General features: G+C 32.6%; 2 protein-coding genes across 2 annotated transcripts in view; both read right to left on the reverse strand.

Annotated features, from left to right (window-relative positions):
* The window catches only part of LOC141289412 (NLR family CARD domain-containing protein 3), a 38,206-nt gene extending 35,985 nt beyond the window's left edge, over positions 1 to 2,221 (reverse strand). The window contains 1 exon segment of the mRNA XM_073821511.1: positions 2,172 to 2,221. Within this exon segment, the coding sequence (XP_073677612.1) occupies positions 2,172 to 2,221 (50 nt within the window).
* A 7,140-nt stretch (positions 2,222 to 9,361) lies between these two features.
* The window catches only part of znrf2a (zinc and ring finger 2a), a 13,532-nt gene continuing 6,175 nt past the window's right edge, over positions 9,362 to 16,718 (reverse strand). Inside the window, exons 2-5 of the mRNA XM_073821428.1 lie at positions 10,496 to 10,594; positions 10,206 to 10,311; positions 10,055 to 10,123; positions 9,362 to 9,963 (exon numbers count right to left, since the gene is read on the reverse strand). Of these exons, the coding sequence (XP_073677529.1) occupies positions 10,066 to 10,123; positions 10,206 to 10,311; positions 10,496 to 10,594 (263 nt within the window). The 3' untranslated portion in view covers positions 9,362 to 9,963; positions 10,055 to 10,065. The remainder of the gene's footprint in view (positions 9,964 to 10,054; positions 10,124 to 10,205; positions 10,312 to 10,495; positions 10,595 to 16,718) is intronic.

A 16,718-nucleotide genomic window follows, 5' to 3' on the forward strand; every position in this document is an offset into this window, starting at 1 on the left:
CAATTAAAAAATATGACAACACAAAATAACGTATATTTTCAAAAACAGACTTTGTCTTGCATTTATTTTTTGCAAAATCTTTGCTCTAGCATTATAAACGCTGAACTAATACCAACATATATAATTAAATTAAGGACATGCATCAGAAAATTGGGAATGTTAGACAATAAATATACGACAGGAATATAACAGCTTAACAGTAAACTGTTTTTGCAGTATTATCTTATATTAATGTCCGTTAAAGCATGACTAAAAACTCCAAAATTATTTAATTATTTAGTTATGAAAGACACAGCAATACATCATGTTCTGTAAGATCATCGATATTTGTAGTGTGATCCATGGGTTTAACACGTACAATATTATGTATAAATACAATATATATTTCAGACCTATAATAGTAAATAATAATAGTAATAGTAAATGCATTAAGTTGCATAAAATAAAAATACAGCAGGCTGCCTCAAATGTAATGGTTGGATTCCACAATTGATAACATAAAACATATATAATAATACAGTACAACTTTTACTGTAGTAGTCATAACATTTACTGATGACTTAATTTGAGAAATTGTCTATTGCACTTCTGAATTGGCAGTGAAAATTTTGGGTGCGTAAGATATTTCTGATCCGTAAAATAAATCTAACAGTGTAGAGTGACTTTTTGCACTTTTTAAGGTCACACACTACCTCCCTGCAGTCATTGCATTCTTTTATTTCCACTTTGACTTCTATTTCATTGTCATTCTGTCTGCTTCTGTGCTGTTGTCCAGTTGGAATTTTCACTCCAGAATGGCGGCCGCGCTACCGAAGTTACCAAAACAGCAACAGAGTTTCGCCTCTTGGTATTCTATACTCTTTGTTATTCCTCATCAAGAGAGTTTCTTGTAACACATTTTGCAATACAAAATATAGTAGAGAAAGTAATTACATTTTACATGTAGATACACTAACATCTATCTAGATGGAAATGTTATACCTCAGATCAGCTGATATGTGTTTCTCTTCAAAAGTTATGTTGTCTTTAGAACTGTCACTGTTCATGGACCCATGTCTGTAAAACAAAGTTTAATTTGAAAAGAGAGAAAGAGAGAGAGAGAGAGAGAGAGAGAGAGAGAGAGAGAGAGAGAGAGAGAAAGAAAGAGAGACAAAATGATATAGAGCAAAGAAAGAAATTATGTTAATCTTACATGTAGATAAACCTAGCATAGAGAATCTATACCCTTCAATCTAGACAGAAAGGTTGTACCTCAGATCAGTTAATGTGTGTTGTCCTTTAAATGTTAATATGTTGTCTTTAGAACGGTCACTCTTCATTGACACATGTTTGAACTCCAGTGAGTCTGACTTCCAACTGAGGAAACAAAATTAATAATAAAAAAAAATACGACAGAAAAGAGATAATAGAATAAAGACAAAAAATCATATAGTTAATTTTACATGTCATATAAACATCATGCAAAGAATTCTGTCTATACAAGAGAAGCTTTAGACATTTTAAAGAATGATAACACTGCACAAGGATGATGTTACAGAGACCAAAACATCCTAGTAGGAACATGAGAAAAACACTCAGAATGACTTATCATCAGTGGCACAACTTCCATGCTTTAAAAGTGCCATAGAATGGAAAACTGTGTTTAGCTTGGCATAGTTGAATAATAACAGTTCAGTACATGGACAAGACATACCATGAGTCTAAAATAAGGCGAGCTATTGAAGGGACATGGTTAGCTTAATGCTAGCGCTAGCCTGTACATAAGATTTTACCGGTAATTACCAAATAAACGGAGAGATGACTGCACTGATGATGGTGAATGATTTACAGATCGAGGATTCACAACGGCAGATTCAACAAACCGAATATTAAATTTGGCTAGAGTTAAATTAATAAAGCGGCCGTAATTAAATGTATATTTCCTCCATGTGTTTCCTTACAGCTATGTGAGCGAGCCACACTGTGAGACAGCCAATCAGAGCAGAGCTCCTCATTATTATGCAGGAACCTTCCAAATAAGGCAATAACAGAGCATTTCATTCTAGGGACAAATCTTAGGGTTGTAAATGGATATCAGAGAATAATTTAAAATATTGCTTCAATGCATTCTATGGCACCTTTAAGGCATGTATCTTATATAACATTGTGATCATATAAATATTTTGATGTACCTGCATCCTGGAGAAAAATCTCCATCGCTGAATGTTTCTTTGCCCTCCATGAGTCTGAGTGAAGCTGCACATGTACATCTGATGAGTCAGAAACAGACAACGTATAAATGTTATTGGTACTACTTGAACTTTACACTTTAATATTTTTTCTAACTTGTTTTCTAGTTTGTTTACAATTCGTCTATTTAAATGTTTAATTAAAATGCTTAAATGAAATAAAGAATGCTGTTTCTTACTTACTGCAAAACTAATAAGAAATTATTGAAGAACTAACAGGTAACTATTAACAGTTAACTCACTACTGTTAACTACTAAGGAAGAGGTGTTAACTACTCAGTATGTAATACAATTTTATGATTGTGTTAAGTAATAGTTAGCTAATCAATAACTACCGAGGTAACACTTTAGAATAGGTAACACCTATTAACTATTAACTAAGACTTATTAGCATGCATATTACTAGAATATTGGCCATTTATTAGTACTAATTAAGCACATATTAATGCCTTATTCTACATACCTAATCCTACCCAATACCTAAACCAAACAACTACTTTACTAACTATTAATAAGCAGCAAATTAGGAATTTATTGAGGGAAACGTCGTAGTTAATAGTTAATAGGTGTTACCTATTCTAAAGTGTTACCCTAATGTATTCCTCCCGAAGAACTAATATTATCTACTAGTATGAAAATGCAATATTAATAAATGCAATAAACCTTATAGAGGTTTTGCCGGCGTAGTGAATTGCTTTGTGAGTGTTTTGAAAGAAATCAGCTTCCGATAAGAACCCCACCACCACTTCAGTGCCATGCCATAACTTTTCTTGGTTTTTTATATTTCATATATAGTACTGTATGTGTGCCTCCTCAGCATATACCATATTACCATTAATTCAGTTCCTGTATGTAAGGCCAGGACTGAGGAAAAGTAAAATTACAGGTAACCTATTATTAATTAGAATTATCAAAAGTATTATCAAATAATTCAGCAGGACTCATTTCAAACCTGAAACAGTAGGCCTATTCTAAAGTGAAAATATAGTTAACCCGGCCTTTAGTAATTAATAAAGAATTATTAGATACTTCAGCAAGAAATACTTAGCAACTAAAACAGTATTCTAAAGTGAAAACAAAGGGAACCCATTAGTAATTAATAAATAATTCTCAAATAATTCTGCAGGACTTATTTTGAACCTGAAACAGTAGGCCTGTTCTAAGGGAAAATATAGTGAACCCATTAGTAATTAATAAATCATTATTAGATAATTCTGCAAGAATTACTTAGAAACTGAAACAGTATTCTAATGTGACAACATAGAGAACCCAGTAGTAATTAATAAATAATTATCAAATAATTTAGCAGGACCTGTTTCGAACCTGAAACAGTATAACATTCTAAAGTGAAAATATAGTGAACCCTTTAGTAATTATTGAAGAATTATCAGATACCCGATAGACACGAAACAACAGTTTTCCAAAATGAATCAATTAGTAAATAATAATAACTACATCTTAAAAAACTATAACAGTAATCAAAATACACAACACAACTTGTTGGGGGGTTGATGGGGGTTAGGCATTAACACAGCAAAAAAACTACCTAAGACTGAAAAAAAACTAAAAAAACTAAAACTAAAATAAATATGACCCAACAGCTTCATCCCAGTGTTTCAGTAAATAAATAAATACATACATAAATACATTTTACAGAGTGTATCTGTAGTAAGTTTGACAAGTGGCAAGATAGCGGAGTTCCTACAGAACATGCGCACAAAGCAATTATTTACCATACAGACAAAAACTTATGTACAATTAAAATAATCCTATACTAGTCTTTTTCGGTGATCAGCAAACAAAATGCATATTTCATTTCCATTATAGGCTAATACTAGTAGTAGTGGATTGTAACAAAGTTACTACTGTAGAGTAAATGAGTAATATTTTATTACACAACCACAACCTGATTATTATGGTGACTATTTGCTTAACTGTTCAGTAGCAGTCATTTCATTGTTATTTTTCTTGAACCGTAACTACTAGATCATTTATAGTAGTTCTTCAGGAGGTATGACAGAATACATTAGTTATTGATTAGCTAACTGTTACTTAACACACTCATAAAATTGTATTAAATACTGATTAATTAACACATCTTTCTTAGTAGTTAACAAGTGTTAATGAATAGTTACCTGTTAGTTCTTTAATAATTCCTTATTAGTTCTGCAGTAAGTAAGAAACGGTAGTCTAAAATGTTACCGAAATGAATAAGAGTGAAAAGAATAAGCATGTGTTGCTGTTTTCAAAAGTGATATTTCCTAATTTGTACCGATACACAAGAATATATGGTCTAAATTTTCACCAATAAGAACATTTGACATAAGAAATCCTTGTTTAAATCCTTCATTTTTGAGTTTTTAAAATACCTCCTTATAATGGTTCTATAGTTAATGAGGAAGTCAAAAGCAACTCACCTGACTAATGCTCACTAACGCCGATCAAAAGGTTCACACAGGTTCCCAACACGTCCGCAGTTTCTCATGAATTGTTTCCCCATCATGTAAATTCCTGCATAGGCGACTACAAATGTTACATTTTAACAGGATAATGCTTGGTTTTTCTCTTTTTAAAAAAATTCTGATGTCCCGATTTAGAATGGCGCACAGTACAACTCTCAGAATGGTTTCATTTCTCACAGCAAAAGTTGTCAGACTTGTTTGGAGAGCAAAACAATGCAGCTTATCCAGTTCATAAACAATTCTGTTATGAGAAAGAGACTAGCACAAGTTGTATTCACTTCCTATATATAAAAGATTTTATGATTCTCTTTTGGCAAAGAATCATGTTTATGACCATCTTTGAGTTTTAAATAGGTACCCTACTCTCAATCTCGGTTCAAATGTTAAACAATAACATTACACATAAATTTTCAAGTATTTTTTCCTAACAGAAAACTATTTTTCATTAAGCTATTTATTATAATCCACACATTTATAGACCTGACGGATGATCAGTGTGTTTGAATGTTTAAGGGGAGACACTGCATGCAAAAACAGTTTTTTTCTAATGCACTTGTCAAGTTTGAGATTTTGGGCTTTTTGGTATTTCATACTGTTTTTTTTTTTTTTTTTTTTCTCAGACTAGTGGAAAGAAAACAATCAAAAGGCACTGTTAAGTGTTTCTTTTATAGCACTTTATCTATTTATAGTACTTTATCAATAGATTTCAAATCACAATACATATATTTAAAGGCCGTTTCTGTGTATATCCTGAAGGTTTTTTACAGAGTGATTTGTTCATATATAACTGGCTTGATTATATACAGTATTTACCCATTTTATTTTTGTACTGCAAGTGTATGCAAATTAGTGCATATGTCATTAAATGATGGCTCATTTGCATATTTAAACCTAACCTTTTAGAAAACTTACAAAAAATGTTTGCAATGATCAATGTAATCAATCAACTGGGTAAGTTAGGTGATAACTATTAATCACTTTTTTTACCCTAGTCACCTGCAGTGTCTTGCCAAGAAGCGCTGATGCATGTTACAAATGTCCAAGAGTCCTTTTGTCCTGAAGTCTTTTTTATAAATAAGACAATTGAACTCACACACACAGAAAATTATAATAATCATCACAACATCTGATCTGTTTTAATGCTAATCTGTGGGATGTTTTGCACATCAACACACCTATGGGAGGAAAAGATGAGAGGATTTTCACAGACCACAGCAGGTGTGTGACTTTTATCAAACCTTACTTGAATATTGTATTTTTCACTTTTATACATATGTTTATTTGTATTTATCCGAATACTTATTCGAATATTTATTGTATTTATTGCATTTTTTTTTCAATTCTACCTCTGTATTTAATGTTACTGTTTGTATTTAATGTATGCACCATGGGTCTGAGAGTAACGCAATTTCAATTCTCTGTATGTCCTGTACATGTGGCAGAATTGACAATAAAGTTGACTTTGACTACAGACATCCAGAAATGAGCTACAGGAAATGGCATGTTCTTTCAAAGCCTGATCAAGTCAGTTAAATTATAAAGAAAAAAACAGACTATGGATCACGGATTGAATCATTCTGGAAAGATAGACAAATTCATGTGCGATGATTATTAGAAGTATGTGTCTGTTGATGTTGTTGAATGTATTGTCTGTCTAAAGTGGCTCTTTATTCACCATAAACTGATCCAGAGAAGGTCAGACTAACATCTAAAAGCTGTGAGTCAAACAGACACAGTCAAATATGACATTACTGCATTATCCACTTTAGAATAACCAAAACACTATTAGTCTGATTTATAAATGTTTTTAAAGCTCTTTTTTTAACCATTTTATTTTGCATTCAAACCACTATGAATAAAGACACTTGACCCCTTATCCATAATCCTATATAAATGTCATCTTTCTGTTTTATTTTTGTCAATGAAAGCAGTGATAAATATTTACTATCATCTTCAGTTGCAACTGACGATCAGGTAAGAAAAGTATGTTTCAGGTATAAAGGGACAATGACTATTTTTATATGCGCACCAATATTGTGATTACTCCCAATAATCAGAGTAAGGATATTTCTAAACATTTCTACTCATCACTACTAACTTCTACTATAATAATCTACTATAACAGCTTCATAATTGGCCTGCGTTGTGTATTTCCAGAGAGATCCAGTTCTCTAATAATTGAGGTGTTAAATTTCAGAGCTGAAGCCAGAGCAGTACAACCTTCATCTGTGAAAGCACAATTCCTTAACCTGTAGAGAACAAGAACACTCTTCAGTCTCTCACTTTAGGATCTACAGCTAAGAACTTCATAATCAGAGAGAGGCTTAATCCACAGAATGATTATCAGGTTCATTTAGGTATCATAAAAACAATATGAATATTTTGAATTTTTACACCAGTACCACAAAATGTTTATGAAATAAAGCAGCTGTAATATCTTTACAGATCAAGAACCAACCGAAAACTGTTTTTTAGAAATCCTCATTGTGTTTAATCTATTGTACTCAAAAATAATTGTCAATGTTTTGCAAAGATTGTAGCAATAATTTTATAATCACCGTTTAAAAGAATGATCAGACAACAACTGTCAATTATAAGTATTTTTTTAGGCTTGGGGATGAGAGTAAACTTTGAGTTAGGGTAGGTGGAAGAGATTCCACCCTAATGCTTTCATATTTAACTTATAAAAATAAATAAAAAAGGCCAAATCTTTAGCAAATTTCTGGTAAAATTCCAAAGTAAGGCCATCTATGCCTGGTGATTTACTAACGTTTAAATATTTGGTTGATTCAAGGACTTCAGCTAATGTGACAGGATGACCACAGAAATCTTTATCAAAGGCACTAATACAATTAATAATATAGCTGCAAGCAGAAATTACAGGGCCAAGCACAAAGTAAGAGAAAGTAAGAGAAATAAGTCATGCCAGCATGGCATTATCAGACATGCTGCATCAATGTGCAATTAAAGACGTATTAAGGATTTTAAGCAAAAAGGCTGACTAACCAAATGCAGTCACCATTAATATGATTGAAAGCTTTATCACTGTAGACCAGTAGGTACTGCTGTTATGAGATGTGTGGTGCACACACAAAGTTTGGTGTCATTATGTCAAAGCTTTGCAGAGATAAAGCCTCAGAGTCATTTTGGCATCAAGCCAAATTTGTAGCGGTGCTGTTGGAAAATGGTTTAATCTATCAACATGAAATCCAGAAATTGTCAGCGCAGTCTGAAGATGATCTGACTCAATTTTGGTGAAAATCGGACAAACAGTCTAGGACGAGTTCGAAAAAGTAGGTTTTCAACATAAATCAATATGGCGGACAGGAAGTTCGGCCAACTACGGTATAATTGGTATCTATGTTGCGGCATGATCCAAGGAATATTCTGAGACCACTTTCTTTACAACAGGCTAATGCAATCAACAGTTATTAGCATTTTTCATAATTTCATAACTAATGGTTAATGAATTGTTTATTACTCTTGACCAATAGGTGGCGCTGTTACCAAATTGATGTGGTGTGATCAGTGTGAGGTGACAATTGCACATACAACATTTGGTGCAAATATGTCAAAGCTTTGATTAAAAAATTTAATCTTTGATTTTACAGATACAGTTTTGAGACTCTTAGCCAAACCATTCAGGAGTTCTAAGCAAAAATAGACATTTTTCATATCTCCTGAGCACTAGGTGGCACTGCGCCTGAAACAATGTAGGTCCCCTCAGGTCATGCTCGTTATAACACACCAAGTTTGGTCTCAATACACCAAACCTTTGGGGAGATATAGCCTCACATCCATATTCGAGACTGCTTGACTAATCAACTTGAATTCCATAACTTTTTGCCAGCATGGTCTGAAGATGATCTGAGCCAATTTTGGCAAAAATTAGAAAAACTGTTTAGGACAAGTTCGAAAAAGTAGGTTTTACGAACAATTAAAAACGGGGGGAAAAAAACTAAACCTTAAAAGTTCAAAAGTTATTAGCATAAACATAAGTGAAATTTTGGACAAGTGGTGGCGCTAGAGAGTTTGAGTTAGAGACTTCAAATTTGCTATGGTTAATATTGAGACTGTCCACTATCAGTGTGCCAAATTACACAACTTTCCCGCAAGCGGTTCTATGGGCTGCCATAGACTTAAGAGCGGAAGAAACGGAAGGAGGCCAATGGGTACAACGGGTGCTTGGCCCCTAATTATCTACAGGATATAGTGCTATAAAGGATATAGTGCTGTCATAACAGAATCAACTGCTTTAAAGATTCTTATAGAATTCAAAAAGTTGAGCAATTTCTTTTGGGTCTTCAGAGATGGAGTTACTGATTTTCAACTGTTGTTTTTAGTTAAAGACCTTTCCAACCTAGTAAGCCTAATTTTGTTCTCCTCCTTCGAGTCAGTTTCTTCTGGACCAGTAGCTCATGATTAGGTGATCGCATGGAGTTTTGCATGACGTATGCTTCAAAGTTGGGGAAAAATGATCAGGATATTTGTTGATTTCCCTCATGAAAACCTTTATCTACAGTTAATGTGAACATCAACACTCGAGGTATAAGGGCTTTATCCAATACTGTACCTGTGCATCTGTTGATTTTATCTTATGTGTGGATTATTTGGTTATACACACAAACACATTCAAAAAAGCAGAAAATGACAAATCATATTCCAGAGAACTTTGATTTAATTTAATATATAATTTATATATATATTGTTAGTAACTAGTACCTGTTATATACAGAGCAGCACATTGGGGAAAAAATTAACAGCATTTATCAAAAACATTTAAAACTGGTTCATCTATTTAAAATAGAATTTCAAAAAATTATGTATACAGAAAATATCTTCTGTTAGGTCTTTCATGTTCTTCCTTTACTCACATTCTATCAGTCATTGTCCTCTATATTCATGTTTTTTCTAAACAACTCTTCCTTCGGTTAAAAGCAATTCAACAAAGTCCTGTTATGGAAAATGTATTCCATATTGTTTTTATCGATCATGAATCCACTGATACGTTATCCTAACCTATGAAGCAGTAACACTGCAGTCCAACATCTGATCTCTGAAGAGCTTCCTGTGTAAAGACGGCAGCTAGATTACTGTTAAACAGCCTTCAGGTCTGCTAACAGAAGTGTGCAAAGTATATGCATGATTTCATTTAGATTTGGCACAGCAAGTTTAAGATCCATAAAGGTCTCAGACGATGATAGGTCAGAACAAGTCAGATCCTGGAGGGAAAAAATCAGTCATTCTCTGCTGGTCTTCTTTTCTGACAATATCTGTAGATAGAGAAAAAGTTGTGTTTTTTTTTTGGCAATTGTTGGTTACTGGCAACACCACTATATTTGTGGAAATTGTCCAACAACTGACCTGCTTTAATGCTAATCTGTAGGATGTTCAGGACACGACCTGTTGATCTCAAACCATTCTTCAATACACCTGGAGGAGCAGAAGATGAGATGATTTCTATGGATGACAGCAGGTATGTGTGTGTATGACTGTTAGCGAATGTTTCTCATACCCTTTGTGGTAGACACAGAGACAGGGCAGTCGAGCGATGGTGTCCCCCTGGACCATGTCATCCAGACATATCGAACACTCGCCGGAGTCCCGGGACAAAACATCCTCTACAGAAAGAGAAAACATCACAACATCACTATCAGCAGCATCAGAGAAGCTCAGAGCAGCAGTAGTCAGCTCATGACACATGAGGGTGCTGTTACACAACAAAACATGAGCATTAGAGTAGACACTGGAGTTTGTCAGTGGATCTAACTGGACAGAAAGATGGTATGCAATAGTTGTTCTTACCATTATAATTGAGTCTAGGTTTGGAGAAACACATTGGCAAATGAACATCTATTTCATCTGAACAGACAAACTTTGAGCAGATGGGACAGTCAAATCCAGCTGAAACAAACAAGAGAAATTCATGCATGACTTGTTACATGTTCTTTCCTGGATTTATTATGTAGGTCACTTGAGCAGGATCACACAGCATTTAGTTCCTGTGGCTATAAAGAAATAATCTTGGAAATGCTGTAATCTCATCTGTGAGTCTATTTACGGTAATGTGAATTATCAGGTTATCACAATATGAGCAATATCTAATACATTAAAATCGCAGCACATGGTCATGCTGCACATGGCTGAGTGATTATAAAGCAGGGCTTGGCAACACGTTTATTTCATTTCAAGTAAAGTTAATTATGAGGCTGTAAAGTTCTTTAGGATTACACAAAAACCACAAAAATCAATAACACATTATGCGTTTAACAAGGAAATATTATGCACTTAACATTTTATCCAAAAAGCTGAAAGAAATCACTGTAACTGACTGCATATTATTCTGAAACTAACTAGTAAGACTTTGCTGTGGACCTCAGTGCAAATTACTCCTTATTTCAATGTGAATGTATTTGTTTGGTGTGCAGTGTGCATTCAGAAATGCATTATAGTTAATATGCTTTCAGCTTAATGCCCAGTATTGTTGCATAATGTTTGCGTTGTGGAAATTGGGTGTTTAACTGTTGTGTTGAGCATGTTTACACTAATAATACTGAACTTGTTCACAACTACCAATGCACTGACCTGTTAACCACTAACTAGTTAAGCAGGTCAAATGTTATCACTGAGAGACAGTATGAGTTTATCAGTGTCAGCGTAAACTGACAAAACTGTAACAGGAAATAAAATAAAATAAAAAGGTAGGTCAGCTGTGTGTTGATGAGGGGGAGCCTTGTGACACATGACAGCATCTACTGATTACAGACACAAACTGCTTTTACAAGAAGTCAATCTATGAGACAGAACCGTGTGCATTTATGTGTTTGTGGCCCGGGATGCACTTTTTTCCAGGGGTTTCAGAACAGCGTAATCGATACTGCGTCACCAGGCAGGCGTGGCCTATTTGAGAATTTGCATAGGTCACCGATCATGCGCAGTTTGGGAAAAGCCATTTGCTTCAGATACCTCCACGATCGCAGGGGTAGGGCTGGGCGATATGGCAAAAATGTAATCTCGATAATTTTTTCCCATATTGAACGATGACGATATACATTTCGATATACGCTGTTGATGTTGCCAGCTTTAAAATAGTATCCCAACAATGACTAAAGCCACAAAAATTAAAGGATTCATTAAATTACATTAAGTATAGTTTATTAACAAAAGCAGATTACAGATTTGGCCTTAAAAATTAAAATAACTTACTAAAATAAATGAAAATAAAATAAAAGTTGTGACAGAGTATGGTAAATGAGAGTAAATGTACAAAATGTAAACATAAAATTATTGTAAAAACATAATTTGTAACACATTTCTTTATTTCTTTATTATTTATTATTATAAACACAATTGTTTATTTTCTCTATTATAGGTTGAGCTATTTAAATTAGAGGCAACCACTGCATTTTGAAACAATCTACAGTATAAATATCAAAAAATTACGACACAGCTCTTTCTTAATCGTATTAAGTGCAGATAATTCAGCCAGAATCAAAGTAGGCTACTCTCTCATTATTCAAAGTGCAAACAGAGACGGAATATTTCAAGCATGATACAGAGCTATAGACATACACAACCTATTATAGTCTACATTCTGATAACAGCCTAACTTAGATATGTCATTTAGCCTAATTTGCGCGCATTGCGGAGTCACTCTCTAAGGGAGATTAAAATTGCTTTTGAATGCGCGTGCGTTTTTTGCTTTCGGTTTCAGTTTTAACAATCGCGCTTTTCAGCTAGTCAAACCACTTACGGAATTCGTGCTACCTTTTTTTGTCGACAACTTCAACATCTTTGGATAATAACTCGAGGTTAGTTTCTCTTTCGTCGCTGCTTCCACTCTCTTTTTTTGTCGTCCTGGTGTAGGGTTGCTTCGCAAAGTGCTGTAGGAAATGAACTTTGTACTTTGACGTGCACACGCACGCTGCACGCTGATTGGCCGCTGTCGCATATTTCTGCTGTGTGATTGGCTCTTAGATTAATCCATATCGAGCAAAAAATGTCTAGAGCTTATCATCGTTATTAACATAAATTTTATCGCGATTCGATATGATATCGTTTATCGGCCCAGCCCTACGCAGGGGTTTCATACCCTTCATATTTATATACAGTATCATGAAATACCTGTCCCTGATCGCAGGGGTTTTGTGCCAGATACACTTCATATTTATATTCATATACAGTGTCTTGAAATTAGTGTTGTTTTTGGCGGCTGATTTTAATTTTAGTTTTAGTCTAGTCTTTGTGTGAAGCTGTCATTTTAGTTTTTATTTGTTTTAGTCACGTTCATACTATTTTTAGTCTAGTCAAGTTTTAGTCGACTAAAAGTCTGAGCATTTTAGTCTTATTTTAGTCAGAGTAACCCATGACTATTTTCGTCTAGTTTTAGTCGACTAAAAGTCTGAGCATTTTAGTCTAGTTTTAGTCAATGAAAATTGTATTTTAGTCTATTTTTAGTAATGCAATTTTATTTAACCCAGTCAATATAGTATAAGTACCTAGTAGTATAGACGAAACCAAAGTTTTCTTTTAGCCAAACCCATTTCAAACAAGGTTATCTTATCTTATTGTTACCTTATAAGCTCAAGAATACATCCATTCCAGACATGGAAGATGCTCTAATTTGAAATTACAACATTTTTTTTACCTACCAAACATGTCTTCTAGATAATACCGGGAGTGTGGCTTGAGGGAGTGACGTCGCCTGCGGTTTAGGCTAGAAGGGATACAGCTCTGGCTACTGGGCATGCGCAAATCAATCTAACGTTATATGTGACCCTGGACCACAAAACCAGTCATAAGGTTAAATTTTACAAAATTGAGATGTATACATCATATGAAAGCTCAGTAAATACGCTTTCCATGGATGTATGGTTTGTTAGGATAGAACAATATTTGGCCGAGATACATCTATTTGAAAATCTGGAATCTGAGGGGGCAAAAAATTCAAAATACTGAGAAAATCACCTTTAAAGTTGTCCAAATTAAGTTCTTAACAATGCATATAACTAATCAAAAATTACATTTTGATATATTTACAGTAGGAATTTTACAAAAAACCTTCATGGAACATGATCTTTACATAATTTCCTAATGATTTTTGGCATAAAAGAAAAATCTATAATTTTGACCCATATAAAGTATTTTTGGCTATTGCTACAAATATACCCCAGCGACTTAAGACTGGTTTTGTGGTCCAGGGTCATATATATATATATATATATATATATATATTTATAGCCGAAAATGAAGAGACATTTTAGCATAGTTTTTATTTTGTAAACAACATTTAGTCTTGTTTTTATTCGTCAACAATATTGCATTATATATTTTATTATAGTCATCGTCACATGACCAGCATTTTCGTTTCGTCTCGTTTTCGTCATGTGATAAAGGTTCGTTGACGACGATATTTAGTCATAATTTTCGTTGACGAAAGCAACACTATTGAAATACCTGTCCACGATCGCAGGGGTTTCGTGCCAGATACACTTCACATTTATATCCACATACAGTGTCTTGAAATACCTGTCCAAGATACCGTTGTAAACCATGATTCATTTTCGTAAATAGACCCTACACGTTTTACAGTTCTATAATGGCTGTTTATTTGTTTTCGAAAATCATTTAAATGTAAGATTTTAAAACATAAAAATAACCTGTATGACTGTGTTGTCCTTCATCATCCATCAGTGCTGATCCTAGGTTTTGAAATGCCTGCGCAAAAAACCTGATTTACTGCGAATGATCGGTGACCTCTCTTAATAATTTTTTTTTTTTTTAGAAAAACGCCTATTTTACGTCGTGGTAATGAAACCCCTGGAATTTAGTGAATGCCTTTGTGGCCCAGTGGAATCAAAGGGAACTTTATCTGACATTGAAGGTCAAAGTGAAACACGTGCTTGATTTACGACATCAAAGGTTGCTTAAGGATCGCTGCTGTCTACGGCTGCCACTAACCACTATTTTTATATCGATTAATCTATTAACTGATTTATCGATTAATCGATTCATCTAAATGACTAATTTCCCAACAATTGTATTATTTTTAATAAAATCAATTAATCTGAGATGCTTTTGATTTTTTACATTTAACGGAACCATTAAAATGGAATCCAGAAAAGTCATAAAATAATTTTGTAAAAATAAAACTGTAAAACTCAATTGATTAGACAGGCATTTTTGATTAAAACAAATTAAACCTTTAAAAATAAATAAATAAATAAATAGTATAGGAAAAATTAATTTGGAAAAACAACTGATTTCATTGGGCCCTATAATTATTATTATTTTTTATTTTTTGGTGGTAATAAAAAAGGAAGTGAACAATAGCCTTTAAAATTCCTTAAGATAAACATAATAGCAATGAGGCAATAATTGGCTCAAATAAAGAATCAAAAGCAAGAAATCATATGGTTTTATTGCACAAAACTGTTGAAATACATACTGTATTATAAACAATAGATCTAATTTAAGCTACATTATGCATTACAACAAAAGCCTGCAGAGGGCGCCAAGTTCGCCAACTGCCTGACAATTGTTTTTACACTTCACTGCGCGATCTAATCCTGGTTTAATATTGACTAAACATTTAAGTTGGACCCTGGACTACAAAATCAGTCATAAGGTTAAATTTTACAAAACTGAGATGTATACATCATATGAAAGCTCAAAAAATAAGCTTTGTATTGATATATGGTTTGTTAGGATAGGACAATATTTGGCCGAGATACATCTATTTGAAAATCTAGAATCTGAGGGTGCAAAAAAATCTAAATACTGGAGAAAATCACCTTTAAAGTTCTCCAAATTAAGTTCTTAACAATGCATACTACTAATGAAAAATTACATTTTGATATATTTATAGTAGGTATTTCACAAAAAACTTCATGGAACATGATCTTTATAAATAAAAAAAAAAAGTTTCCAGAGGTAAATCAATAATTACCATTTTAGCAGTATTTCAAATGTGATTTATGAGATCTGTTGTATTTTAAATCCAGTCTTTCTTTAAAAAGGCAAAACATTGATCATACTCATTTCAAACTTAAGGATTCATTTGACTGAACTAAATACTATCAAAACATCTAAATTGGTAATTATTCAATACTTTATTTTTGACAAAACATATCATGTTTAGGTCGTGTCAGCACATTTTCGGCAGCATAATTTGCATAACTGTACTAAATTTGTGTTTATTTCCACCAAATAAAGGAATGTGTGTTCCCTTTTGTAACTACCGAAACAATGATGACATGTTTTGGTCATGACTGTTAAGGCAGTAAAAAAAAAATTAATAAAATAAGGATGTCACTACCGAAAATTCACCAAATGTTTTGGTCTTGGCTGTTTTTCAACAATTTCTGATACTTTTGAAGCCAGCTCAAAGATGCTAATGAGCACATGGTTAGCTAGCATAGTTCAGAACATTTTACACACATCAAAATTACATGTTATGGAATAATTACCAAGAAAGGGTTTAATTATTTAAAATAAAAACAATTGTGTTCAGTTTAGTGACATTTCTTCAAATTACATTGGAATACTTCCTGATCATAAATGTAGAAGTGTGGTTAAAATTAGTCTCAGCCAATGAACTAAAACATACACTGTTTCGGTAGTGACAAACTTGTACCACTTTCATAATCTACGAAGTATATATATATATATATATATATATATATATATATATATATATATATATATATATATATATATATATATATATATATATATATATATATATATATATATATATATATATATATATATATATATATATATATATATATATATATATATATATATATATATATTATATATATATATATATATATATATATATATATATATATATATATATATATATATATATTATATATATATATATATATATATATATTATATATATATATATATATATATATATATATATATATATATATATATATATATATATATATATATATATATATATATATATATATATATATATATAATATATATATATATATATATATATATATAT

The sequence above is a fragment of the Garra rufa genome, chromosome 17 (genome assembly GCF_049309525.1).
Source record: "Garra rufa chromosome 17, GarRuf1.0, whole genome shotgun sequence".
NCBI lineage: Eukaryota > Metazoa > Chordata > Actinopteri > Cypriniformes > Cyprinidae > Garra > Garra rufa.